Source organism: Manis javanica, chromosome 5, assembly GCF_040802235.1.
Source record: "Manis javanica isolate MJ-LG chromosome 5, MJ_LKY, whole genome shotgun sequence".
NCBI lineage: Eukaryota > Metazoa > Chordata > Mammalia > Pholidota > Manidae > Manis > Manis javanica.
In genome coordinates, this window is record NC_133160.1 from 19,758,005 (window position 1) to 19,785,744 (window position 27,740).

The 27,740-nt window shown below is 39.0% G+C and overlaps 1 protein-coding gene across 3 annotated transcripts in view; it reads right to left on the reverse strand.

Annotated features, from left to right (window-relative positions):
• CTNNBL1 (catenin beta like 1) overlaps positions 1–27,740 on the reverse strand; it is a 168,067-nt gene that overhangs the window by 113,312 nt on the left and 27,015 nt on the right. For 2 of the 3 annotated variants that reach the window (XM_073236620.1, XM_073236622.1), the window contains exons 2-5: positions 25,492–25,680; positions 21,630–21,736; positions 10,833–10,974; positions 1,766–1,861 (exon numbers count right to left, since the gene is read on the reverse strand). In XM_073236620.1, the coding sequence (XP_073092721.1) occupies positions 1,766–1,861; positions 10,833–10,974; positions 21,630–21,736; positions 25,492–25,680 (534 nt within the window). Of the gene's footprint in view, positions 1–1,765; positions 1,862–10,832; positions 10,975–21,629; positions 21,737–25,491; positions 25,681–27,527; positions 27,574–27,740 lie in introns of those variants that run through there. The other variant, XM_073236621.1, reaches the window with a different exon arrangement.

Here is a 27,740-nt window from a genome sequence, read left to right on the forward strand (position 1 = left end):
GCTTTTGTGTGAATTGCTGTTTCTGGGTATGTTTTACAGGCAGCAGTCAGGCTAGCTCTTCCTCTCTCATATCTTCTATTCACATAGGCAAAGGATGGTAATTAAAATCAGCCCAGGGACCAGGCAGGAAGGCTCATTCAGGGCCACTGTAATTAACCTTTGGAAGGTAAGACCACACAAATGACACTGTGGGGACGCAGAGCAAGAGCAAGTGCCACAGCCTTCCTTGAGATGCTCCTCAAAACAACCCAGTATTACCCTTTTCTTTCTGCACAGTGGTTCAAAGGAAAAATAAAGGTCCTGAATTCTACAAAAATGGCAGTTCACTCTAGGTAGAAGCTTGAAAGAAAAATGGCAATAGAAGTTTTCATTATAGTCACGAATGGCCCTGTTGGACTTCTGCCTTGCTCTCTGTAAGTGACAGTGCTTCATAGCCAGTGAGTTCACAACCCCCTCATTCACACCGAATGCCAGCAGCAAGCAGGGCACAAGGGAAATTTAATGTCAAGAACCTTGAGAGAGAAAGAGTGAGAAGAGGGTTGGCAGAACAGCAATGGGGGTCTCAGAATCATCTGGGGCCCCTATTCCTACCGTTCTGATACAGGCGGCTTTACATGGGGGGCAGAAAGCAGCCTAATCAGCCCTCAGGTGCTTCTAATACAAGCAGCTGCAGTGATCTTTGATAAACTCTGCAAACTGCATCAAAACCGGTACTTACTAACAGTTTTACCAGACAACAGAAGTCAACCCAAAGGAAGGAGAATCAACGGAGCCTTGAGGAGGTAGACAGCTTGGTGGCCAGAGCTCCACAGAAAATATCAGGGTAAGAGGCTGGCCAAGACTCACTCCTGCCACAGGCCATCTGTGGTGCTTTTTTAGTCCTGGAGCCCTGTCTGATCACCGTTGAGGGAGGGAAACTGCTATGGTGGGACAGGACTGTGGCTGGGATCAGAATATGCAGGCTCTAATCTCAGCTGTTACTGGGCCTGGAGAGTGACCCAGTGGAGGGTCCCCTTCCACATCTGGGTTTCCTCGTGTGCAAAGTGAGGAAATGAGATCAGATTGGCTCACCTCACATATAAACTCCTTTTGACTGCTGCTGCCTGGAGCAGTGGTTGAGGAAGATTCCAAGGCCTTGCCTAGGCTCCTCCAAAGGAGTGGAGAAGCCAGCTGGCCCTGTCTCCTATAGGCAGGGGCTGCAATTCAGGCCTGGACGAGGTAGGTTTGTTCTCATTTTTAGCCTTCTCTGATTCCTATCTGTAAAATAATAATGGTATCTGTCCTCACTTGCACTGGGATTATAAAGCCCAGAGGAGAAAAGAAACATCTGTGAAAACCCTCTGTAAAAGTCAGTTGGGGATGGAGGAACAGGAACATGGAGTCAAAGAGAACACCCATTCACATCCCAGCCATGCAACCACGAAACTTGTTTTGCTCTTTCTAAGCCTCAGCTCCATAGTTGTAAACGGAATAAAGGCAATAATACCCATCTGAGAGGATATGGTGAGGGTAACTTAGCTGAAAGAATGAGGAAAAGCCTGCTTACAGCAGATTTTTAAACTGTTAGACCTCTACAACCCCTTCCCTAACATAGTTCCAAAGAATAAAAGTACCTCACAAGTTGCATTTCCACTGACTCTCTTCACTCAGTCCCACTTTGCCACAGGGCTCTACCTGATAAACATCTGAGACCACCACTCAGAGACAATGGCAGTGATATAACACCTCACACACACCTGCAAAACCCCAGAGAGATGCAACTCACCAGAGCATCGATGAGTACTTCTGCTCCCTCTTCGCTCTCATGGAGGGTGTCTATATCTGTTAACTCCTGGAGCAAGTCCACCACAGCTATGGACACATGTGAAAAATGTTAAGGGTATCAAATACCATGTACATGCTGAAACCCTACCCACATTTTATTAAAATATTTGGTTCCCTTCTACTTGCTCGACAATTGCTTCATCACAGTTTATCTTTAATATATTGTATTTTATTAACATCTCTTCAACAAGGTTCTACTCACAGTGGTTGTTCAATAAATGTTAACTGACTCAGTCTCTTTCTTTATGCTGCCTTCCTTGCAATTTATTCTATAGGTTCACTCCATTTTCATAAATTTCAAAATTTCAAATAGATCACTTGGGAGGTCACTTTCCCAGTGAGAAAGAGGCCAACATCCTTATTTTATAATTCATATTCTTGAAACTCAGTATAATCTTAACTACCTTACACAGTTCACCATCAAAGGATGTAATGATCTCTGAGATGAGATGACTAGTGTTCACCAAGGAGTCTTCAGAGAGCAGGACATGACAAAATTGCTTTAAAATGTAGAGGAAGGACTAATACTGGACTGTACTAGACCCCACCAGCCTCCCTCCCCTCAAATACTGAGCTGCTCTGGACATAAAAGGAAGGAAAAAACATGAGGCATATACAGATAGAAAGTGGGAAATATGAGAGAAAAAAAACATGAAGGAGAGAAAATAAGGAGTTATGCTGGGAAACTGGAAGGCAGAACTAAACTAAGTTGTCCCTCTGTCACCTTGGAAACACACACACACACACACACTGCTCTGCCGACGTGCACTTTTGAATGCCTGTGTATGAACAAAGTGTGATGGTGACAAAGGCAAATCCATCCTTCATTCTAGGCCTCAATTTCCTCATCTATAAAATGAGGAAGTTAGATTGTATCAAAGAGACTTAAAAAATTATAAACTACAGAACATTAGCAACATGTAACAAATAAGTCATGGAAGGGCAGATATTCTGAAAAAGGAACAATCAAGTTTAACTAGCAAATCAGGAATGACTTAATAGAAGACTAGTCAAAAACAAGCACATACAAAGAGGGCATGGAATCTAGAAGCAAAACCACAGAAATAAAGGCACAGAGACTGGAATGTACAAAGGTATATGAAGAAGAGAAGAAAGAGGATTAGGGAAGGGAGGGAAGGGAGGAGAAAAAAAGGGAGGAAAGAGAGAAACAGGTAACTAGAGCTATATGAAGAAACTAATATTTTGAAAGAATAAGCTAACAGCTATGTGCAGACGCACTAAAGCACTGTGAGTGCTGCGGGTAGTGGTGGACAGATGGGAGGCAGGATGAGTGGGTAGCTGGTGGGGGGAGTGGGGGAGTGAGGCCTAAAGGAGGAAAATGTGTTCTGAAGATGCCACACACAAAAGAGTGCAGAAGTGAGACAAGGGTCAGAATCAGGGCAGTTTCTCTAGAACTGGAAAGAAAAAATAAAAGGAAAGATATAGGACACATTAGAAAGAATGACAGGTCTTACTGTCAACTGATGCTCAGGTATTTCATGAATATCTTTCGTGGAAAGAAAAATTATTTGAAGGTTCATTTCATTCATCTATAACTGACCAGCTGAATAAGTAATTAAACTTTCTGCATTTTAGTCTTTCACTCTTTAAAGTGATATTTACCCAAAACAGGGGAAGTGCTATAAAACTTAATGTGTAAAAGAACTTTAAAGGTCTTTGGACAAAACTCTTTCATGCTTATAGTCTTTATTAACAAAGTAACTAGAAAGCCATTGATACAAAAGGCCATGTATCATACTTGATATATAGTAAGCAAAAATACCTAAACTGTTTAATTTTTTTAAAAAACAGGTTAATTTTAACCCCTAGAAATCAGAGAGCTACTGACTAGCAAGAATTAGTAGTTCTCCCTCTCTAAAGATGTCACTATGATAATAACCACAGTTTTTAAAGGTCATCATTGTATCAAGCACTGTGCTACTAAATTCTCACAATAGAATTATAAGGTGAGAATGATCCCCATTTTACAGAAAAGCTAAAGCTCAGAGTAGTTGGGCAACTTACCTAAAGGTCACTGCAATAGTAAGGGAAAATGTTAGGTCCATTTGATTCCAAAAACAATATTTTTGCCACTACACTTCATATTAATACACAAGGGAATACACACCAGGTTTAAATAGGGCTAGATTCAGATAGGTTCTAGCTATTGACCCTACTGAATCATGGAGAAAAAAACCTGTCATTTACTTCTACCATGAATTATTAAAAGTTCCAAGAAAAAGAACAAAATGCTGACAACCCCTCCTCAATCCCCTCATCTAAGAAACTCCCATTTTATCCTCTTGGAAAGCTCTTATATGTGAGATGTAAAAACCTTATTATCTATTCAGTGCTAATTTAATATGCAAGACACTTCATTCATCTCTCTATCCACCCAGCCATTGTAGAGTCAGATATCTTTAGGACAAGGCTGTGAATCAGGCATGTAACAAATACTATCATTAGATTCCTTGAATAACACCATGCATGACTAAGTAATTAATAATCATTGCACCCTAGTTAATAAGTAACGATAGCCTCAAGAGACAGGCAGGGTATATATGAAAGAAAAACACATAAAGAGTCAGCAAATTTGAGGACAGGGACCATGTCATTTATCTTTCCTTCATATCTTTAGTGAAGTGAACTATTCCAAAATTATCACCAGCCATGTAATTTCCCTCTAGCCCCTTTATTTCCTTACAGCTTAGTTTCTTCAGCTGTAAAATGGCAGTAATGGTCTCTGCCCAGCCTATTTCACTGAGCAGCTCTAAGGAATAAGTGAGGTCATGTATGTCAAAAGCTAAGTAAGTCAAAGTACGAGAAAATATGAACGCACTATAATAAAGATTGTATCTTTACAAATCTTCAACAGAATGGCTAAAGCCCTCAGTGGTGCCTGCATTTTTCCTGAAGTCTCTAAAAACTAAACTTTAAGCTAACAACAGTATGGTCTCCCTTTCTGGGTCACAGTGGGTTGGAAGACCTAATTTCATATTTCAGCCATGCCACAGACATTCAGATTGATCAAGTCCTTTTTCAGCCTCTAGGGTCTTCTGGGACAGATACCATATTTTTCTTTGATTAGTCTCATACCATGTTCACAAATGTGAGCTGACATATTAAACCTAAAGCCTTTAAAAAAAGAAAGGAAAAAAAAATTTTGAAAATGGGGGTGGTTTTTTTATAGGATAAATGTCTAACTTTATGAAAAAAAGTCACTTTTTATTATATTTCAGGGGATATCTCCTTACCTACTCTCCTGCCTCAGCTGAGAAGTCAAACAAGAAGTCAGTTACCATTTACCAGGCTTGCTAAACATCTCAACAATCCTACTAGTAACTGATTTTACATAGATTCCCAACTTTCGCCAAACAGCATTTCAGGAAGGCAATAATCAGTCCATAATCACAATCATCAACTCCTGGATAACATAATATGACCCAGAAGACAGAGGTTATATTTGAAGACATTTCTGGTCATTTGAAGACCAGAGAGAGGAAAGAGAACAGAAACTAAAGATAGATGAACTCTCAATCTTGATGTCAAAATTCAGCATGGTCTGCCACCCATCCAGCATTTCTTCACAAGCAGACTCTGGGCATTGGTGATAGGTTTTTCCTCTGTAGTTACAATTTCATTTCACAAGGTAAAAGGCTCTTCCATCCAGGTATAATAGGAAAACAGAGAGCCTGTCTCTATGTGAATTACTAAAACACAGTTTTTGATAGCCTATTTTGTCATGTCGAGTAGAAACGCCACCCCACTCACTCCTTCTGTACCTGTCCACTATTGGGGCAATAAACTAGTGTAATAAGATCATCTGGGCACAAAGTGGTCTATAACACAATGGCTTGGGGAAACAGGGGTGTTTATTTCTATTTTCTGCCTCTAAATACTTGGTTTTTTTTGGCTTGATCCCATGTAGGATCTTGGTGCAGAAACAGCATTAATCTCGTTAATCTCCAATGAGATATGTCCATAAGGAATGAAGTTATATTTTAAAAAGAGAGAAAGACAAGATTACACAAAAGGCCTTTTTAAACAATCATTTAAAAAAGGCTTCCTTAAAAAAAAGTGAGCCAGTATAGATTCAGAGTATATAACTGATTTAATGGAATAAATGTGGGATGTTTAAAAAGAATTTTTTTTTTATTCCAAGTGTAGGACAGTGATTACATGTAGCCCAATTAGTGCAGATGAATTTCAAAACACAAACAAAAAGGTCATTTTCTCCTTTTAAAATAGTTGGCACAGAGCTTGAACATGCTACCTTAATTTTCTCCCAATCCTAGATCAAACTAATACGAGAGAGGAAAAGCATTTACTCAACATTAAGTACCTATAAATGCTAGTGGGCACTATTATGCCATGGGGGAAATGTCCAAAACAGGCAAGCTACCCAGGGACATGGAATTCATCTAAGACTCATAAACATGATCGAAAGGTACATTAACAGGTTCTTTTCTCAGATTGCAATTTTGGTACTTTTTTACCCAATCTGACTTTCCCCAGACCATATTTAAATTGCTCAAAAAAATGGGTAGTTTACTAGTACAGATTAGTTACCAGGGAAGTTATATTTCCGATGAGAAAAATTATATTATTTCCCATGTAATTTTGATTCTGGAAATATCAAGATGATAATAGCTCCTAGCAAAACAACAGCTGAAGATATACAAGTCTTGTTAGACAGCACTTGCAGGAAAGCACTGGAACAACAGCCAACTCTCTCCCAGTTCAATTAGAAGAAAGCCCTTAAGAGGCTCAAACCCTTCCCAGACCTATTCCTGCTAATTAACACTGGGGCTCTAACACAAGGCACCCCTGACTATTGCACACCCCCTCTGGGATAACACGGTGTGTCACAGCCAGTCTGTTCCACTTTAGCATTCTCAGACCCAAACTGCTCAAGATCAGTTGATCCCAGCTGGTCTAAAAAAGTCTTGTCTGCTCCTTATTTTCCAATTCTACAGTAATTCTTCACAAAATCCAACAGGACAACTCTGCAAGTCCTCCTGGCTTTCTAGAGTATGAGAAAACTAAGTTAATGACTTAGGAAAGAATAGTGCTAGTGACCACTCCCTAAAATTCTGGACAAAAAGAGCTGTCCCATCAGCACCAATGATCTACCAATGATCTATTCTGTAACTAACAAATTTCTCCTTTCCTGTGTACTAGGATGCAACCCACTGCATTGATGCCTTAAATACCACTACAATGAGACCTTTTTTTTTTTCTGAATCACACACAGATGGAGAGAAGTCAGACTTTGAGTAAATTTTATTTTAGATTACTCTGTATTTCTTATTAAAGAATACAGGCATTTCACTGGGAAGCAGTAAGTCATGAATTTTTTTAAAAAATAAAGTCAGGGACTTGATATCCTGGTAAGTTTGTAGTTGACTACATGAGCATGTCAGCTTCCAGCATGTGAAGAATGGCAATTTCTACTGCCAGAGTAGAGACCAAGAAAATAAACTTGAAATGCACTCTAATCTCCACATCTATACAAAGTTTGCCCATCGCCAATGCTCAATTCCCTAATCACCCCCAAGCCAGAGATGACTCACACCTTCTCGGAACTCCAGTGGCATTTCCTGAGCGTAACACTCCAAGGGCACTTACCACACAAAGTAATCTGAGTGTTTTGCTATCAACTGGAGTTATTATTTCTTGCATCCCTAAGAGCACCAACAGGGCTTATCATGCGAAGTACCCAGTAAATGTCATGATCTACCACAAGGACTTGAAAAAGAATTCCACTGACTTGTCACTCAAATTAAGAACACAGCAAATGACGTACAAAAATAGGATACTTATGGATGTAGTGTTTTTTGGGTTTGGGGATTTTTTTTTGGTGGTAGCAGAAGGGTTGATCAACCACCATCTGGAGTCTTATCTTCCCCTTTTTTATTCCTCCTTGTTTCTTTAAGCAAATTGAGTAAATCTGGCTTAAATCGGGCCACAAAAACTGTTTAGCAATACCTTAAGAAAATATCTTCAAATGAATCTTTGATTTTGTTTTTCTGCAGAAACACTCCAAAAGGTTCACAATAAAAGGGACTCTCAACATGTTTAAATGATTTAAAGGAAAAGTTGTTTTAAAAAGCAGTATTTCTAAAAGGCAACAGCTGTTGGATCCCACCTTGCACTCCTTCCTGCTGCATTCAGAGTGACTCTTCAATACGGTGTGAGGGATGTGCCCCTCCCTCTTTGCCCCTCACCGCAAGAGGTGCTCTTCACAGACTAGAATTCCACTCTCAGCCAGCTGATGGCTGGGCTCCAGCCTCTCAAGGGGGGAGAGGAGGCACAGAAGTGCTGACAAGCCCTCACCAGCAGCAGTGATGCCAAGTGCCAGGATAAACTCTGGAGCTGTTTCACAGGGTTGAAAGGACAAGGCACAAGCTGTTTTCTCACATCCTCTGCTTCTTAAGGTTACAACAAACCAGCCTCTGATCCAATTAAAATCCCTACAGTTTATGTTTTCTCAAAGAAGGACAAAGCACAGATGACCTGTGCTTATTGGGAACATAACCAGCAATGTATGGTCATGGTTGATAAATGAAGAGTTAAAAAAGATTAAAAATTTAAGTCATGACTGCCATGAAATTGTTTATTCATGGTAAGGTGTTTCGGACAGTTACAAGCTGTACAACAGTAAATTGTTAACAACCGTTTCCTGAAGAAAAATTTCCATTACAGATCACAGATAAGACAAGAAGCAGAGTGCAGTGCTGCTGGGAGATCAACGTTCCAACCGACAGAGGATATGTCAGATGCAAGCCAAGAGGGCCTACCCTTTCCTGAAACCACTTTCAAGAAAAACTGTACTTTGAAGGAGGCTGACATTACCCTAATTGCTGCATCTAATTAAAATTAGGTAATTAAAAAAAATTTCAAATGCACTTTAAATTTGATGTAGGGCATAATTAAAAATCAGATTTAAAAAAAATATCACTAGGGCAGTAGGGTGTAGGTTGGCATACAAGAGGCGAAAAAACAGTTTAGCTCTCAGAAAACAGGAGGGAAATGGCAGTCTGTCAAAGTTATTATAGGGGGACTTGGTTTTCTTCCTTTTTAAACAGAGCTTAACAACTTGGAACATCTGTGCCCTTGCCTTTCCCAAGTATGCCGAGGTCGAACAGCACTTATTGTGTCAGTCTCTCCCCCAGCAGGAACCAGGCTGGTGAATCAGCAAAATGTCAGTATCTTTGGAAAGCTGCTACATATTTTGAGTTGGCAAGAATAGAAATAAGAGTGAGAGCTGTGTTTCAGTATTAATATGCAAGGCAACTGGTAACTATACAACTTTACCAGGGATGTACTAAATCCCACAGGGAAAATCCTATATAGAAAAATCCTATAGGAAAAAGTCAAGGTGTACTAGAAAGAACACTGGACTGAAAATCAGGCACCTGGAGTGCCAGTCTCAACCCGAACAGTTAACTTTCTAACATCTGGATCCTCCCACTTGTCACTAAATAAGGCAGCACTTGGCTAAGTCATCTCTAGTCTACTTGGATTCTGAAAATCTACCATTCTATAGGTGAACTGAAATGTGAAGTTACAATTAGAACTCTTAGTTACTAACTCTTCAAAGACCAGTTAGTACCCTGAATAGGGGTAATCATATAGTACATACCCAATATGTTTATTGACTGACGCTGCTTAAGCATCCAATACAGTCTATGGTCCCTTGGGCAAAGTGCCTGGTACACAATAAGCACTCAAGACATGTCTACTAAATGAACCCATGTGACCTTTTAGTGAGCTCACCCAGAAACAAGCTAACTGACTCGAGTTCTCATATAACCCAGAACCCCACAGTGAACCCTGAGGAACACAGCAATCAATCTGGGGACAGACAGAGCAATTCTTAATACTGTCTTACATGACATGAAGTACCAGAAATGGCTTAAGATCACCTTTCAAGAAACCTGCATTAAAATCATTCACTGATTTATTTTTATGAGATTGGGCAGGAAAGAACCTAGTCAGACATGCTCTCAGGAGAGAGATTACCAGAAATATGAAAATAACATGAAGCAGCGGCAGATTCCCCATGAATATCACTCAAGCAGACTAACTACATTTGTCTCTTACCTTTGGAAATCTGGATTCCAAGACAGAACTACTGGAAGAGAATTTGCTTTAATGAACATAACCCGAACCACAGGCACATCAAAAGCCTTTTGCAGTAAAGCTATTGCACATCTGAGAGCAAAGACAAAGTATAAAACGGTTTTAGAAGTCATGATTCAGACCCAGTTAAAAGTAACATTTACTAAGCGCCTACTATGTATCAAAAACTGCTCAGCATTTATATGACCTCCTGTAATCCTCTTAATAACACTGAAAGGCAAAAGTTATTAACTCCACTTTCACAGATGAGAATACTAAGGGTTGGCCAGGGCACCAAATTTCATCCAAGAAATGAAGCTGGGAGCCAAATCTAGAATGTCTGTTTAGGTCTAACACCCATTCAACAAATACTAAATGTTATTGTGCACTGAGCCTCTTTTAAGGGATTGGGAATATAGCAGTGGAAAAAACAGATTAAAATCCATGTCTTCTTGGACATTCCAAAGTGTTTTCTACCACAGTTCACTGCCTCCTCTAGTCTCAATTCCACTGGGCCATCTGTTAGCAGAATGATGCCTAGATCAACAGATTCAAATCCTGGTCTGGCCTTGCCTCTATAACAGGCATCCAAATCAAGATCCTGAAAAACTAATACTGTTAATATATGATCAGATATATCACAATGAATTCTGGCACTAAAAAGAGAAAATAGGACAATTAAGAATTGCCCAAGATTTATTAACAGATAAAAACCAGATTTTCAAATGAGTAAAGAGCAGCGTGTGTCTCAAGATGGGAGATAATTAGAATGGAAATAGAACACTAGCCATGACAGCAGACATCAACAGAGACAGACAAGAGAAGAGAGTAAACAGCTTCCCCAACCATGTCAGCCTTCCTACTGATGACAGATCCGAAAGGATATCTGTATTATCGTGTCCAAGCAACCCGAGAAGAGACTGCACAGCATTCAGCTCCACCAGAAGGTGGTACAGGTCTGGCATGGTGGCCACCACGTGCATCTCCTGAATGATGTCATTTAGGTCCAGCTCAGATTCCATAAACCTAGGAAGAGAAAACAAGACAGCATCACTGCAAGGAAAGAGGTTAACTATCAGTACCGAGGAGCAAACAACAACACAACCCAGATGGAAAGACAATCTGTCAAAGTGTCTACAACAGACCAACCAAGAAGTACACTCATCCAAACATCACACTGTCACACAATTTCCTTGGGAAATCGATTTCCTCATTACAAAAATCAATCTTGGATTCAGATTTCATTACAGGGTTCCCCTTACTCTTGCAGTCACAAGTTGTCTTTTAAAGGTTCCTGAAGCATTTTGCAGCATTAAATGATCTGCCCACCAGTCCTGTGGCTTGGCTACCACTACCCCTTGGTGTGGTAATTAACTCTGTTGCCCTGAACATAGTTATCCTACTAATCCAAAAAGGATTTACCACTTCAGATCAAGGGCCAATTTATTCCCCTTACCCAAAGGAAGATACTGAGATTCTGCTGCCATCCAAAAATTTCCTCCCCTCCATCCTACCTCCCACCCCACCCTCTGCCCCAGTTAGTTGATTAGAAAGTAGATACCAAAGTAAAGCAGATCTAGTCTCTGGCATCCTGTAATCACCACCATACATGAAGTAGCATGATAATTCACTCATGTTTCCACACCTGAACCTTTCAACAAACCAATGCCCAGGCACTAAGAACAGAACTGCTTTGCATTCACCTCTGCATGCCCTTCCCCAGTAACATGTAAGAAATGCCCACTAAGCCTTTAATGAACAAAACAGGAAGATCTGTTCTGAGAAGAAAATGAGCTAATCCGTGCAAAGCAACTGAACGATACCTGACTGAGAGTGACTGAGGGGAAGCAATGGTTAAACAGACTCTGGAGCCAGGCTGCCTGGGCCTGACTAACCACTAACCTGACTGAACTACTTAGTCTCTCTAGGCCTCAGTATCTTCATTTGTAAATGGGATAATAAACTTACCTATCTCATAGGGCTACTGGAAAGAGTAAATGAATAAATACATATAGAACACTTTTAAAAAATACCTGACATATAGAAAGCACTATATGTTTGCTCTCATTTCTTCTTCTACTGCTACTGTTACTACTACTATTACTACTGTTAATATTATAACATGTCTATCTTCCCCTCTAGAATGTAAGCTTCTTAAAGACAGGAATTACATCTTTGTCTCATAGGTCCACAGATATCTGCTTAATTGAATTGAGGCCACACAAAAAAAGGAACATGGTCACGGACTCTTGAAGTCACAGAGAACTCATCCAAGTGCTGAGGGGCTGGGCAAATACCACCTCTTCAGAAATCTGGATTCTATAAGGAACAAAATCTGGAGACTATAATTCTTTAAAACATGGCCATGTTTTAGACAATATCTCTTTTCATTGTTTTTCCCTACTGCTATTTTTAATCATAACACATATACATTTTTTCTTTTCTTTTATTTATTTATTTATTTTATTAAGGTATCGTTGATATACACACTTATGAAGGTTTCACAAGAAAAACAATGTGGTTATTACATTCACCCTTATTATCGAGTCCCCCCTATACCCCATTGCAGTCACTGTTCATCAGTGTAGTAAGATGCCACAGAGTCCCCTATTTGTCTTCTCTGAGCTACACTGTCTTCCCTGCGACCCCACACACACCATGTGCACCAATCATGATATACATTTTTTCTTAATTATAAAGTACTACTTTTTGTAAAAAACTGGCAAAAGAAAGACAAACTTTCAAAAAGTAAACAGAAATCACCCATAATTTTATTAACCAGAAATAACCATTAATAATACTCTGGAATATTTAAGTCACTTTTCTCAACTCTTAGCCTTTTTCCTACCTAAAGTATAGTTCTATATTCAATTTTTGCTGTTGTTTTTAACATAGGCTGAGCAATTCCCCTTATGAAATATTCTTCTACAACAGGTAAGGCCAGCATCTGACTGCTCTCAGTCCTAGTCCTTCTCCTTCTCCCGTGACAAAATCCCTCACTGGGCACAACACTCTTTTCTGCTGAGCTCATCAGAATCCTTCTCAACACGTGTTCCAAGGAGAGACTGCCCATCAGTCAGAGAGCAGGTGTAGGAGATGAAGGGTTAACTGAAGTCCCTGGTCTACATAACACATTTTAAAAAGCTCCATGGTATTCCCTTGTGTTGATGCATCATAATTTATTTTATCAATCCCCTCTTGTCAAATATTCAGACAGTTCAAATTTTTTCCCTTATTATAAGTAACACTAAGATTCATAGTTACTATTAATTATTACTGTGTTAGGATAAATTCCCAGGAAGGAAAGTGCCAAGTCAGAGAGTATGCATACATTAACAGATTTTGATATATCCTGCTAGAAAGGTACCAATAGTGTATGAAGTGCCTGTTTCTCCTCACCCTCTTCCAAAACAGTGTTATCTAAAATCTCCTCCAATTGAAAATGGGAAATATAACTTATTTTTTATTTTGCATTTTGAAGATAATTAAAATTGTGTTAATGTTTAATAGCTACTTTTATTTCTTCTTTACCCATTTTTATATCAAGTGCTCATCTTATTTATTGATTTCTAAGCACTCTATATATTAAAGAAATTAATCTGTCATATGTTACAGAAAAAAAAAATTGCCCTTTTAATATGTACATTGTGCTTTTTGACATAAAGGTTTTTAAAAGTCCAAGTACTCAAATCTCTGTCTTTATGAACTCAGTTTAAAATGTATCCTGGGCAAGGCTTTTTCTATGCTAAGATTAGATATATTTTATGGTGTACTTTTATATTTATACATATTTAAATGTTTAGGAGTAAATAAATCTGAAATTTATTTTAGCATATGATATGGGGAAAAGATCTAACTTTATTTTCTGCAAATATTTGGCCAATTGCTCTAATACCATAATCTACTCTTTTTCCACAGATCTGAAGAAATGGCACCTCAGTCATACACTAAATTTTAATGGATACTCTTAAATCATTTTATGGGCTTTTCACTCCATTTCATTGATTTGTCTGCAAATTCCTGAGCCAGGACCACACTTCCATTTTGTTACAGTATATTTTATGTCTGTTACTGCAAAACATACCCATGTTATTCTTCTTTTTCAATTCTTCCTTGTCTATTCTCACCTGCTTATTCTAAGTAAATTTCAAAATTATTTTTGTCAAGGTCCTCACCACCTTACCACTTTAATAGGCTCCTTCCATTGTGCTTACAAATAGATTGCCTTTTTAGAGCACTAATTCCCCATTACCTAAAGTGTGGATGCCAAGCCAGAATCATGACTCAGGAGGGCAGGTGCAGAATTCAGATATCCATGAGGCAGCAGATCTATATAACCTCTGAACCTAAAGGGCTCAGCAACCCTCTAAGGCTTATTTGCCTTCCATGGGTACTTAAAAATAAATTCGATTTCTGGAGAGCAATTTGACAAAAGATTTTACAGTTCACTTGGAAAAACTGGCAAGGGAGACTAGGCACTAAATAGTAATAAACAAAACCATGCTGAGTACAAGAAAAATATTTGGGGACTTGGGTGATCATCAAATGAATATATGTCAGCCTGGAGAGAGAAGTCTCTAGTGGTATCCTGCAGAGCTCAGTCCTTGAGCCTGTTCAGATTAACTATGTTATTTTATTGTTATTTTTTTGATCAATGCCTTGGGAAAAGATATATAAAAGGCAACCTTAACAAATATCACAAAGCTTACAGAGACGGCAAACACAGTAGCTGAGAGAACCAATTCAAAAAATTCCTGATGGGTAATAATGATGGACCAAATCTAACAGGAGGAAAATAATCTAGGATACACATAGGGAACTGCACTGAACCAAAATGTCAAGTACAAATGTTTGGGGTGGAAAAGATGCAGTCTGGTAAGAGCACACATGTGAAAGGACTTGAAGTTTTTAGCCAACTGTAACTGCAACACAAATCAGACCATGAGATGGTTCTACCAGGACAGAGACTACTTTTCAATTCTTCTCTGGATACCCAGCACCAGGCACACTCCCTGATGCACTGTAGAAATTTTGCAGATGAAGCCAAATGAAGGAGCAGAGGAAAGTAGCTCCCACAAATGCTGCTGTGGTTTTAGGTTGCTTAAAGGAGACAATATAGAGTTTCATGCTTGGTTAGATGGCCCTAAAAGTTTGTGACATCTGTTATGGGAACCATACTTTAAGAGGGATATGGGAACTAATTTGGGGAAGCAACTGAGATTATAAGGAGTCTAGATAGCCTGTTCTATAAGAATCTGTTGAAATTCTTTTTCATTCTGAGTTGAAACCTAAAGACTCAGAGCTGCCAAATCAATGAAATAGGTTTCTTTGGAAAGTTAGATCCTTGTTACTCGGGTAATTAATAAAGGTAATATAATAAAAATCAAGAATTAGGAGAATGGACTGAATCTTTCATCCCCTTACAACTTTGAAATTCATCTAAATATGCAGGTGACCCAATATTGTTAAGTTTAACAAGTCAGAAAATTATCAAAACAAAACAAGTAGAAAGTCAATTGTGAGCAAGGAAACCTCATAAAAATACTCCTGGGATCTGGTGTTACATAAGTAATGAGATATAGTGGGAAATGACCAGACAGACTTGGGAATGAGGCTGACCTGGGTCACACCCCCAGCCACACTATTTCCTGGCTGTGTAATCACGGGCAGTGTGTCAACAACTATCCACTGAATTTCATGGTTTTAGCCAACTGTAACTGCAATACTAGTTGCCAGCCACTGTTCTAGGTAATGAGAATATAACAGATAAAATACCAGTTGCTGTCCTCATGGAGCTCCTGGACTAGCATAAACATAAACAGCTATTACATATAATTAATTGGAAGGATGTCTGGTGTTGCCCATGAGGATTACTACTGGAACACAGAGTACAAGGACCCAACCTGGTCAATGGGGGCAGAGAATATAAACCAACCTATCTCTAAGCCTAGCTGAATTATAATGAAGATCATAGAGATAATAAATATATAAAGGGCCTCATAACAGCTGGCACATAGTAGGTACTCAACAAATCTAGGGCCCCCCCAAGTTTGCTATGCTGTAACAAAGAAAAATTTCTTCTTTTTTGGCTGACAAGTCTCAATCTACTCATTTAAAGCACACACTGTAATGTTTGCAGAGGGCTGTCTAGGAATTAGGTATATCTTCTGCAACAGATGACTCACAGCTGGGGGAAAGGATCAAGTCAGAGGTCAACAGGAAAGCAACAGAGCAACATATTAAAACAGTAACCCAGGCTGAGGTGGGGTCACTGGTCATCAGTTCCATCTGGTATGAGGAGGAGTACTCTGCTAGCCTGCCCACATACATTTGCTCTAGACCAGAGGATGTTATCCTTCAACAAGACTGAATATTAGCAAATGACCAGCAAAGCTCAAAACACCAGAAAAGCAACAGGAACCAATGAGTCCTCCTGCAATTACAAAACCAGATATCAATACACAGGGAACATGATGCTTCTTCCGCCCAGCTAAATCAGTGGTTCTCAAAGTGTGGTCCTGGTACCCTACTGTGGTGGGTGGGAGTTGGATGGAGATCCTTCCAGGGGTCTAAAATTAAAACTATTTTAATAAAATTCCAAAACATTTGCCTTTTTCACTCTTATCATCTCCAGAGTGTACAGTGGAGTTTCCAGAGGTCTACACAACATGTGATGGTATCATTGCACTAATGGTTAATGAAATGTGCACTCATGTATTCCAGAATTGACTAGATAAGCACTTGGGGTACTCAATAATTTAAGAGTATCAAAGTTTGGGAATAAAAAGTTTGAGAACCATTAAACTAAGTAATTCTGCCCTGCAAAAGTGAAAAGAAGAACTACTAACAAACTTACTAAGGAAATAATGCATTCTACTCAGAGATGTATGGGAGAAATATGACAGAGCAAAGTAGAGGCTGCATAAGGAGAACTGTCAATTGAATCTGAAATGCAGCAAAATGAAGAAAGGCATTTTTGGGTACGCAATCAAAATGACAGTTGCATATATGGGAAAATAAATTTGAATGTTTCTGATCTCAACCAGAAAGTTTCATTCAAATATGCTCTACCAATTTTCATCTTAATTGCACCTCACTGGTTGAGAGAATTGTAAAAGACACTGCACCAGTCAGAATTCAAGTACTCAAGGCACAATGTAGTTTCTCAAACTGCTTTTGCACATGGGGAAAAAAAAAACATTCTTTATATATAATTTTAATTTTCAAATGTTCAGATTTAAAGACTAAAATAATATATATAAATTCTGTCTGACAAATGCTGGGCATAAAAATGCAAAGAAGTAAAAAGCTAACCTTTTCAAACAATAAGGCTTCTCTCTCACTTACCAACTTACATTTCCCTGTATGGCCCCGGAAGATGACTGGTTAGCCAGAGACGGGTAAGATTCCTCAAGGGAGGAACCACCTAAGACAGGCACAGTCGCAGGGGCCCCATCAGGTGAGAAATTGGGGATCAACAGAGGTGAGGCTTAGAACCTCACCCCCCCTGTTTTGAGAGAAATCTTCTGCATCCGTGGATGTTTTATTGCCCTTGACTAGCTTGGATTAACACTTAGTCTACAGGCACACACCTGATCATCTACATTTGCTCTCTTACAACACTAAACTGTGTTTTCTACTGTTATCTTGCATCTACCTACCACTTCAGCATTTTATTAAAAATAATAATAATAAAGAGAGAAATGTGGTATCCACATATAAATCAAGTATAAAAATCAAATGAATATTATTTGAACTGATTGTTTATAGTTCATAATGCATGATCAAAACCAAAAGTTTCTGTGATGACTGCCCTTGTACTGTTCACCATATGACTTATTCACTATGTAAGAATTTGTTCTTCATGTAAGAACTTGTTCGTTATGCTTCAGAAGATTGGAGACTGATGAAAATTAGGCTTCAGGTGGATTAATGATTGTGCATTGAGCATTGACTCCCCTATACAGAATTTTATTGTTGTTAACAACCATTTGATCAATAAATAGGAGAGATGCCCTCTCAAAAAACAAACAAACAAACAAAAAATTACAGACTTCCAATTGTAAAATAAATAAGTAACCGGGATGTAATGTATAGAATAAGGAATATAGTCAAAATATTATAACAACTTTGTATGGTGATAGCTGGTAGCTAGAATTATCATGTATATAAATGTTGAATCACTGTGTTGTACACCTGAAACTAATGTAATACTGTGTGTCAACTAACCTTCAATAAAAAAAAAAATACTGTCTGAAAGGACTATACTGAGGGTTTTTTTAAATAAATTATTTTCCTAAAAAGTTTATGAATTGTAACACTAGAGCATCTGCAGTACCTAAGTTGTAGACGGTGAACATAACCCGCAGAAACTCACTGCTCTGAATTGACAGAAGTATACCTACCAAGTGGGCAAAGGCAACTGGCATTCTAAGGAGTAAATTAGGTTTCTTAAATTTCCAGTGTTATCAACCTATGGCACAGTTTCCTCCTAATACCCTTGGTTATGAGCAATGGGGATATAATAAACATGACATCAACTATACAGCATATCATTCAGGTTTATAAAGCACCTATAGTATGGCAGGCATGGTGCTAGATACTATAAACAGAGACAGAAAAGATAAAGACCACCTCCTAAAAAAGAACACAGACTCTAAGACAGGAAGGCAACTGACTAATGAAATAACAATAAAACAAATGACAAAGATGTTAAAGACCCTTCACATTTGGTGTGGGCAAGACTGTAAGGAAAGACACCTGCTGGTGGGAGAATAAAAGGAGACAGTGGGGAACTTGGCAGTAGCTATCAAAGTTTAAAACATACATACCCTTCAATCTGGGAATTCAATATTTAGCTATCTATCCTATAGAAATACATGTATAACAAGACACAAGTATATGGGCAGGTTCACTGTGGCATTGCTCATAAGTCAATATTTAAAATAACCAAATGTCTACTCATAGAAAAACAATAAATAAGTCATGGTATCTCTAAATCATGAAATACTATGTACTGGTCATTAAACAAAAGGTAAATATGCATGTACTAAGATGGAAAGATCTGTTATGTGACCAACGTACACTATGATCTAGGAAGGAAAAAAATTTTGCATTTTCTCGAAATTTTACATATACATGTAAATGAATATAAGACTTACCTAAAGGATACTCACAGAGTTGTTCACAGGGACTATCTTTAGGTAGGGGAAGGCAAAGAGGTCAGAACTTCAATTTTTTACTCTGCTTTTTCATTTGTCAGTAATTTTTACAATGAATCTACCTATGTATTGTATAACCAATCATACACACACACACACACATATGCAGCACAGTGTGACAAGTGCTACTGTGCAGTGGAGGTCAGCACAAAACCTGAAGGACTCTGGTGTTGGGAAAGCCTCATGAGCTCTGACTTAGCTACTCCTGCTGTCAAAAAGGGCTTGTGGCCCCTGGTCCAGTAACCAGGTTCTCCTCTACCTCTTCATCTATAGCACAGTGAGAACATATGGATCACATTAGTCTTACCAGGTTGCAGCGAGGACTTTATGCCCTCTGTGCCTTTGTTTATGCTAATCACATTGCCTGGCAGGCTTCTCCATGTTCCTTTCTGCCTATTAAAATCAAAATCATTCTTCAAGGCCCAGCTCAAATACCACCTCTTCTGTGAAGCCCTCCAAGATCCCCTGACTTAGTATTCACTTTCTTTCTCTATACTCTGGCAGCACTCTGCTTGTATCTCTTTTTTATTTTTATTTTTTTGTCCATACATTTTTTTTTTGGTATCATTAATGTAGAATTACTTGAACAACATTATGGTTACTAGATTCCCCCTATTATCAAGTCCCCACCACATACCCCATTACAGTCACTGTCCATCAGTGTAGTAAGATGTATAGAATCATTACTTGTCTTCTCTGTGTATACTGCCTTTCCCGTGGCCCCCCGCCTGGCAACATTATGTGTGCTAATCATAATGCCCCTTTTCCCCCCTTATCCCTCCCTTCCCACGCATTCTCCCCAGTCCCTTTCCCTTTGGTAACTGCTAGTCCATTCTTGGGTTCTGTGAGTCTGCTGCTTTGTTCCTTCAGTTTTTTCTTTGTTCTTATACTCTACAGATGAGTGAAATCTTTTGATACTTGTCTTTCTCTGCCTGGCTTATTTCACTGAGCATAATACCCTCTAGCTCCATCCATGTTGTTGCAAATGGTAGGATTTGTTTTCTTCTTATGGCTGAATAATATTCCATTGTGTATATGTACATCTTCTTTATCCATTCATCTTCTGATGGACATTTAGGTTGCTTCCATTTCTTGGCTATTGCAAATAGTGCTGAGATAAACATAATGGGTGCATCTGTCTTTTTCAAACTGGGCTGCTGCATTCTTAGGGTAAATTCCTAGAAGTGGAATTCCTGGGTCAAATGGTATTTCTATTTTGAGTTTTTTGAGGAATCACCATACTGCTTTCCACAATGGCTGAACTAGTTTACATTCCCACCAGCAGTGTAGGAGGGTTCCCCTTTCTCCACATCCTCGCCAACATTTGTTGTTGTTACTGCCTGTATCTCTTTCAAAGTGTATTTCCTTCTACTGTGCATTTATAGTCAGTTTCCCTAGTAACCTGTAAACTTGCATACAAAGACTGTACTCAATTCTTAATTGCCTAGGGGCCTTGGGCATATTAAGATTAATTAAAAGTGTGTGTCCTGGGAGGGAGAAAGACAGGGAGGGAAAGAGAGACTTAGAACATTAAAATCTGTATAATCCCTTTACTTAGGATTCAAAACTAAAAGATACCACTTTCCTAACGATAGCACTTCACATTGCACTGAGGAGCCAGGGTGGTAACAATCACATTAACTATCAGTTCATGAGCACTTACTATGTGCCAGGCACTGAGTCATTCATCTGCCATTATTCTTATTTAATCTTCACAACAACACTGTCAGGGAGGTATTATTTCTTTATACACCTGAAGATTAGACACCTGAAGCCAGGGAAGGACAAGTGACTTATTCAAGGTCATGTGGAAGTCACACCATATCTGTCTAATCCCAAAGCCCTTGACATTTTTTCAACAGTAAAACTATCAATAATGGCAGCTATGGTCTGTTTTCTTTGGACCTTGAGAAGAATAGTGAAGAAAAGAGTTATACAGGTCTAATTTTTAGAAGGGCCTCTTCCTAGGCTGGTATCTTGAAACATTCCCTAAGTGATAAGGCTGTTGAGCCCATCTGGGGCACTGAACATCTGCTTTCCTGGAGTCTGGAATTTTGTTAAGCATTGCTGGCAGAGAATGCCTACATGACCTGTCCTCAACAGATACCTTGGACTATAGGTCTCAAATGGGCTTCCCTAGACAGAAACAATGCACAAGTGTGGATGTATTTCATTGCTGGAGAAAAGCAGCACATCTGCATATAACCCAATGGAAGGGAGAAAACACAGGAAGCCTGTACAGGAATTTCTCCAGACTCGCCTGATGTGTCTTTCCCTCTTGCTGATCATGTTGTGTACTTTTGAGTAACACTGACTCTGAGGCCTGTGAGTTGTTCTAGTGATTTCTCAAACATGTGGCTTGTCCTGGTACTCATGACCCAAGTTACAGAAACTAAAGCAGATAGAACAAACAAAAACAGCAAACAAAACACCTCAGGTGTCAGCAAAACAGAGCCTTACTTCTCTGGGTTGTCTGGAAACTTGATCCGCAACTCTTGGTTTTTATATGATCTTTTTTCAAATGTGAGGATCATTTTCTTCACTGAGCTTTCATCCAATGGTTCCTCCTGGCATGAAGGGACAAATGCAACAGTTTCAGTCCAAAGAGATTATTTTCTTCACTAATTACTACTTCTTTCCCATGGCTCTTACATGCCATTCTGCCACTCACCTTTCTGGGTTAAATGTACAGTACATACTTTATCTCCCCCACTGTAAAGAGGGGTAAGGGACTACAGCATATGCTACTTTGTATCACTGTGTATGTCTCACATCTAGCACAGGAAATTCAGTTTAAGGTATTAAAGACTCATTCATTCAACAAGTATTTCTTGAGCATACTGTATGACAATGGCATAAGCAACAATATTAGATAACATTATTGAACCTAATATTTATTTTGTTGTCTCCTTTGTTGTACAGGTAAGACAATACTCAGAGGTTTGAAATAATTTATTCAAGGTCAAACCCTGAGTCAGTGACAGTGGCCCTTAATCTTTCCCCCAACCAGAGGTTGGTAAACTACAGTCCATAGGCCAAATCCGACTCACCGCCTATTTCTATATAGCCCATAAATCAGAAGGATTGTTATTTAGCAATAGTTACTGTTTTACATTTCTCACACATTACTGTATCTGGTCCTTACTAGCTGCAAAGAAAGGAATCAAAGAGACCTTGGAATCCCAATGTAGCATCAAGAATTTAGTAACCTCAGAGGAAGCATAAAAAAACTAGTAGATCATACAGAGTTTTCTTACATTCACAAGAATAATACCTACAGAGTTAAATAAAATGAATTTTTGAAAACTGAATCATTTTCCTCCAAAAAACCTACACTCTAATTTCAGAACTGTTTTCACCTCAGTTTATTTTCCAGTTTAAAGTAATGTGCTGCCATGTGCTCTGCCTCTAACGTTCTCCCAACTTCTCACAGCTTTGTAGTCACTGACCATAACTCACACCTTAGAGCAATAAAGAAACTGATATTAAAAGAGAACATGAAATAGATTCTTTTGGAAAGCACTGAATCATCCCATAATTTTGTAACTACTACAAAATGTTAGCTATTATTTTATCAAATGTCAATTTTCATATATTGGATTTTAAGTGGCAAATACCTATAAATTCATTTTTGGGCATGACACATTTTCTTAGATTTGTATCAGTGACTCTTGGACCCTCAGGTATTCTTTTGGACCCCATCCCCTCCCCAGTGTCTTACAGCTTAAAGGGGAGACCCCTACTCCCTCCCCAGTGTCTATAGCTTAAATATCACTCCCTGACATAATAAAAATTGGAGTCAGTGCCCTAGCTCAGTCAGGACTTGAAGCCTAACTTCACTACTTACTAGCCACGTGGCAATGTTACTCTGCTGAATATATTCCTCAAACCCTTACCAAATCCAGTTAATTCTACCTCATAAATTTTTCCTGAATTCATCCACTTGGCATTTAGAAAACCCCAAATCCTTCACATGACCTGTATAAGGAAGGTCTGGCAGGGTCTAGCCCAGACAATCTCTCCAACCCCAAACACCCATGTTGGTGGTCCATGTCTACTTGTTCACTGCTGACTCTCCAGTGCCCATCACAGTGCCTGGCACACAGCAGGCAGCCAGTGAAGATCTGCTGAAAGAGGGAAGGAAGGTAGGGAAGGCAAAAACATTACCTTTACCTTTCAAGGTCATAGAGATGACCTAAAGAGATGAGGTATATAAAATTGATTTCTAAATGACAGGACACTATATTAATGTAAGTTGTTATTATTACTATTAGCAATAGGCATGTGCCCAACATACCACTAGGAATTAACTAAAATAATCAAAATTTCTAGGAAAAGGCTGAATCATTTTCAAGCAACCTTAATACCCACTGCTCTTCCCTAAGCTAACATCTTGCCCACCCTGTAGAAAGCCGTATTAGTGTTAATACAGCTCTCAGGGGATTCCCCAAGTCTTAGCCTCTCGAGGGTTTGGCCTTCCCTCCTTTAATTTCTCTCCAATACTGGGGAAAAACTGAATTATCACTCTTAGTCATCAGCCACAGCAGTATCTCCAATAGCTCAATGTCAGAAACCAGAGGGAGATTTCAGAAAGATGAATGCTGGTGATGTAGCACAAAAAGGACAATAATATTTTACAAGTTCACGTGACTTTCCAGGGGCAAACATCAGTTGTTTCTCATCAAATGGGACTTTGGTGGCAGTGAGAAAATAACTCCTGGATTCATAACCTTCCATGTGTCATTTTTACAAAGCGATCTCTTTTTCCCTGTCCCTTAACTGAAGGCCTGGTTCCCACATTACATTTCTGTCTCCCAGGCTAGAAACCACTTACTCATGACAGCTACTGTCCTAATCCTCCAGTACCAGCCTTGCCCTACATGGGAATTATACCTGCCAATTAACTGCTGCCGCAGGGCTAACAGATTGAGCAGAAGCTAGTGAGGAGGGAGGGCGGGCATGCTACACACTGTTTGTCAAAGCCTGGCAGGGCTACTGCCCTCACACAGGAAATTCAGGACTGTTCCGTCATAGATTTCCAAAGGGTCACCATCTTTTGGGAGCAGACCCCCAAAGCAGCACTGGTACAAATCCTAATGAACAGAGAGTTATTGTCCTAACACAGAAAAGACCTTTTTGGAATATGAATCAATTTATTTTTCTCCTCAGATTCACACTCCAGCTTTTGTTTTTTAAATCCAAACTTAGCATCATGTCTTTGAAGGAACCAAAAAACAGCTAGCTCTTAAGACTCCATTTCAATAATTCATGTTGAACAAAATGCCAGAGTGAAATAACATACAAGTTAACACTTAAGGATTTAAAAAGATGCAAAGGTAAAGTCTTTTTACTTTTAATCACTGATATTTTGCCTCTACTCTTCTCAATTTTGTACATTTATTCATTCAATAAATATTTATTAAGTGCCTCCCAAGAGCCAGGCATTGCTCTGAGTGCAAGAGTTACAGCTGTGAACAAAACAGAGCTAGTCCTTGTTTTCACAAGCGGTTGGGGAGAAAACAACAAATGAGTAAAAGAGACAAACAGGAATTTCAGATTATAATCAATGCTGTAAAGACAAAATACAGAATAAAGCAGTAAGAGAATGAGAGGATGACTTGCAGGCCTACCTCAGATATAGGAGAGACTTCTCTGAGGAGGAAACATCTGAAATGAGCTCTGAATGGGAAGACAGCTTTGCAAAGCATTAGGGGAAGAAGAGCAGCAGAAGGCACCGAAGAAAAAAGGTCCAGAGGCAGGAATGAGTGCAAAGGCCCTAAGGCATCTAGAGGAACAGCAAATAGAAAGGCCTTTGGAAGCTTGCCCTAAACTGATTTTTTAAAGTCACACCTAAATACCTAATCCCTCAGCTCCTTTTTAACTTCTCCACCTTTGTTGCTTTGCTAATGCCATTTCAACTACTGGAAAAGCCTTCTTCATGTTTGACAAAATTACACTCTCTTTTCAAAGACTACTGACTATATTCAAAGATGGTAAGTGCCTTGTACGTGTCCTCCAAACAGTCCAGGGAGCCTTGCTGGCTCTCCTCAGTCAACACCGACAGCCTCAGAGTCCAGGGCGTGGGCCTCAATTAGAACACAGAGCCCAAAATTACTTAAAAACTCTCTGTAATGTTCTTTACACTTTGTAAAATGCTTTCCCACTACATTACCCCACTTAACCTTCATGTCAACAGTGTCAAATAAATATTCTTAACCCTATTTTACAAGATTAAGCTGGTAAGCTCAGAGAAATTAAGTGATTCACCTAAAATTACACTCTACAGACACTGTGTCAGGGCCAGCCTTCTCTCCCACCTTACCTCTTCCTCTTCCTCCTCGCCCTCTCTGTCAATAATCTGAAGCAGCCTTTTTTTGTCATCATCTGCTTCTTCCACCACAGTCATTTCCTCCTCCCGATAGCGGCTGCGTTCTCGAGTGCCTGTCTGTTTCCGACGCATTTTCAGCTCTTCCTCCTCATCATCCCGGGGTCGTTTTGTGCCCCTGTTAGGCTGAGAAAGAGAAAAAAGAGACACAGGATTTTAGAGTTGGAAAAGATGCAGAAGGACATATACAGCAAATATCCTAAAAGCTTTCAAGAATTCCCCAACTAATGCTATTCCAGCACTATAGCATGTAATTTCTTCCACAAAATGGAGTAAAGCGCTATGCGGTTATTTTTGATTTGACCCTTAATGATTCTATAAATAGATGATTAAAGTCACCTACAAGGCAGTTGGCTGTTTCTTTTACAGAATTTTTTCAACCAAAGTTCCCATGAATACAGAAATCACAGAGAACAAAGCCATTCTGAGAGGAGGACAATGGATTAGGCTCAATTTACTAGTTAGGGTATACTCCCCAACACCAATCCCTTAGCACAGGGTTTGCTCAGACAGAGAATATTACATATGCAGCTTCCAAGGGTCTACTGCACTCCAAATTCCTTCGTTCCAGAAGAGTAGAGTAAGGTCCATCATTTTGCCTTTGATATTGCAATCCATGGAAGAGTTCTCCCAGTTGCTTTCCAACAATTGGATTAAAACAGGGCAATACTGAAATGGGCCTCAGAACCGAGGAGAAACAGCCACATACTAGACATCAAATGGCCCAACGTCTCCATTCAGGTCAAGTTATTACTGGCACAATTTTGGGCATGTCATTTCTAAGCCTTAGTTTCCTCATCTGCAAACAGAGATTATAACTCTTTTCCCTGTGAACTTCAAAAGGATGTTTGTGTGTGTATGTGTGTATTTTTACCATTTTTTCCAGCTTTACTGAGATAAAACTGACATATTACACTGTATAAGTTTAAGATATACAAGATGATGATTTGATTCACTTGCATATTGTGAAATGACTGCCACAATAAAGTTAATTAACACTTCCATAACTCACATGATTACCTTTCTCTTTTTCTGATGGTGAGAACATTTAAGATCTATTCTCTTAGCAACTTTCAAGTATACAATACAGTACTGTTAACTATAGTCACTCTGCTATACATTAGATCCTATTCATCTTATAACTGGAAGTTTGTACCAATGGTTGCAAACTTTACTGAAAGAACTATAAAGTATAACAGTACTAAACAAATCTATAAAATTATCACTACAAGGTAACCCACATGATTCTATCTCCCCCAACACAAAATACCTGTGTTAGACTCTTCAATGAGCTTTCTTTATCTGTTATAATAATTGGACACACCAACAATGTGCTAGGCTAGATTCAACATGGTATGTTACTATGGAACAAAAGAAAATGTCATTATCTGCCAGCCTGCTAAGTTGTTTAGTGAAAACAGACGAACTTCTATTATATGCATTACACGTATCATCTTGTAGCTTATAACCCACATTGTTACTAAACTCCACTATCCTGGTGGTGTCATTCCCCTCTAAATTCATGTACCCAGCAGGTTCCACATACCAGGTGCTTCAGTAAGTCTAAGCATATGACATTACTTAGGAAACCCACATTAGACAATTTGGTTTGTGGGGTACCACCTGCTATTTTTCACTGTGTTTCTATTCTCCCTGGAATAGAAAATAATTTGATATTATCACACTCTATCCATAAATATAAAAGTTACTAAAATCTGTTGTCATCATTACTGGTCTATACTTAAAAAAAATAAATGAACATACTAATAACCACAGACTACAGGAAAAAAAGAGGTGGTAGTTCTCATGTGAAAAGAGGGAGAAGGAAAGGTAGCCTGATCCTAAAGGAGGGCAGGCTTCAAACTAGAAATCTGTAGCTCCCAGCAGGTAAGGAACTTCAGACCCCTGGGAGCACTAATTCTTTCAGGCTCATAAAACAAGCCCTGCTGCGATTCTGATTAGCGTGAGCCTACCTCAGCAGCCAAGTCAAAGCTGGAGCCCCATAGTTCTCCATAGAAAGGAGATTTCTGGATTGTTTATCTCTGAGGGAAGAGAGAAAAGGCAGTGGACCACAATTAAAAGGAGAAAACACTACCACAGTTATGAAATGCAAAATAGAACACTGGCAGTATCTCTTTTGAACACATCTTCCAATCTACTTCTTTAAAACAAACATTTCAGAGGTT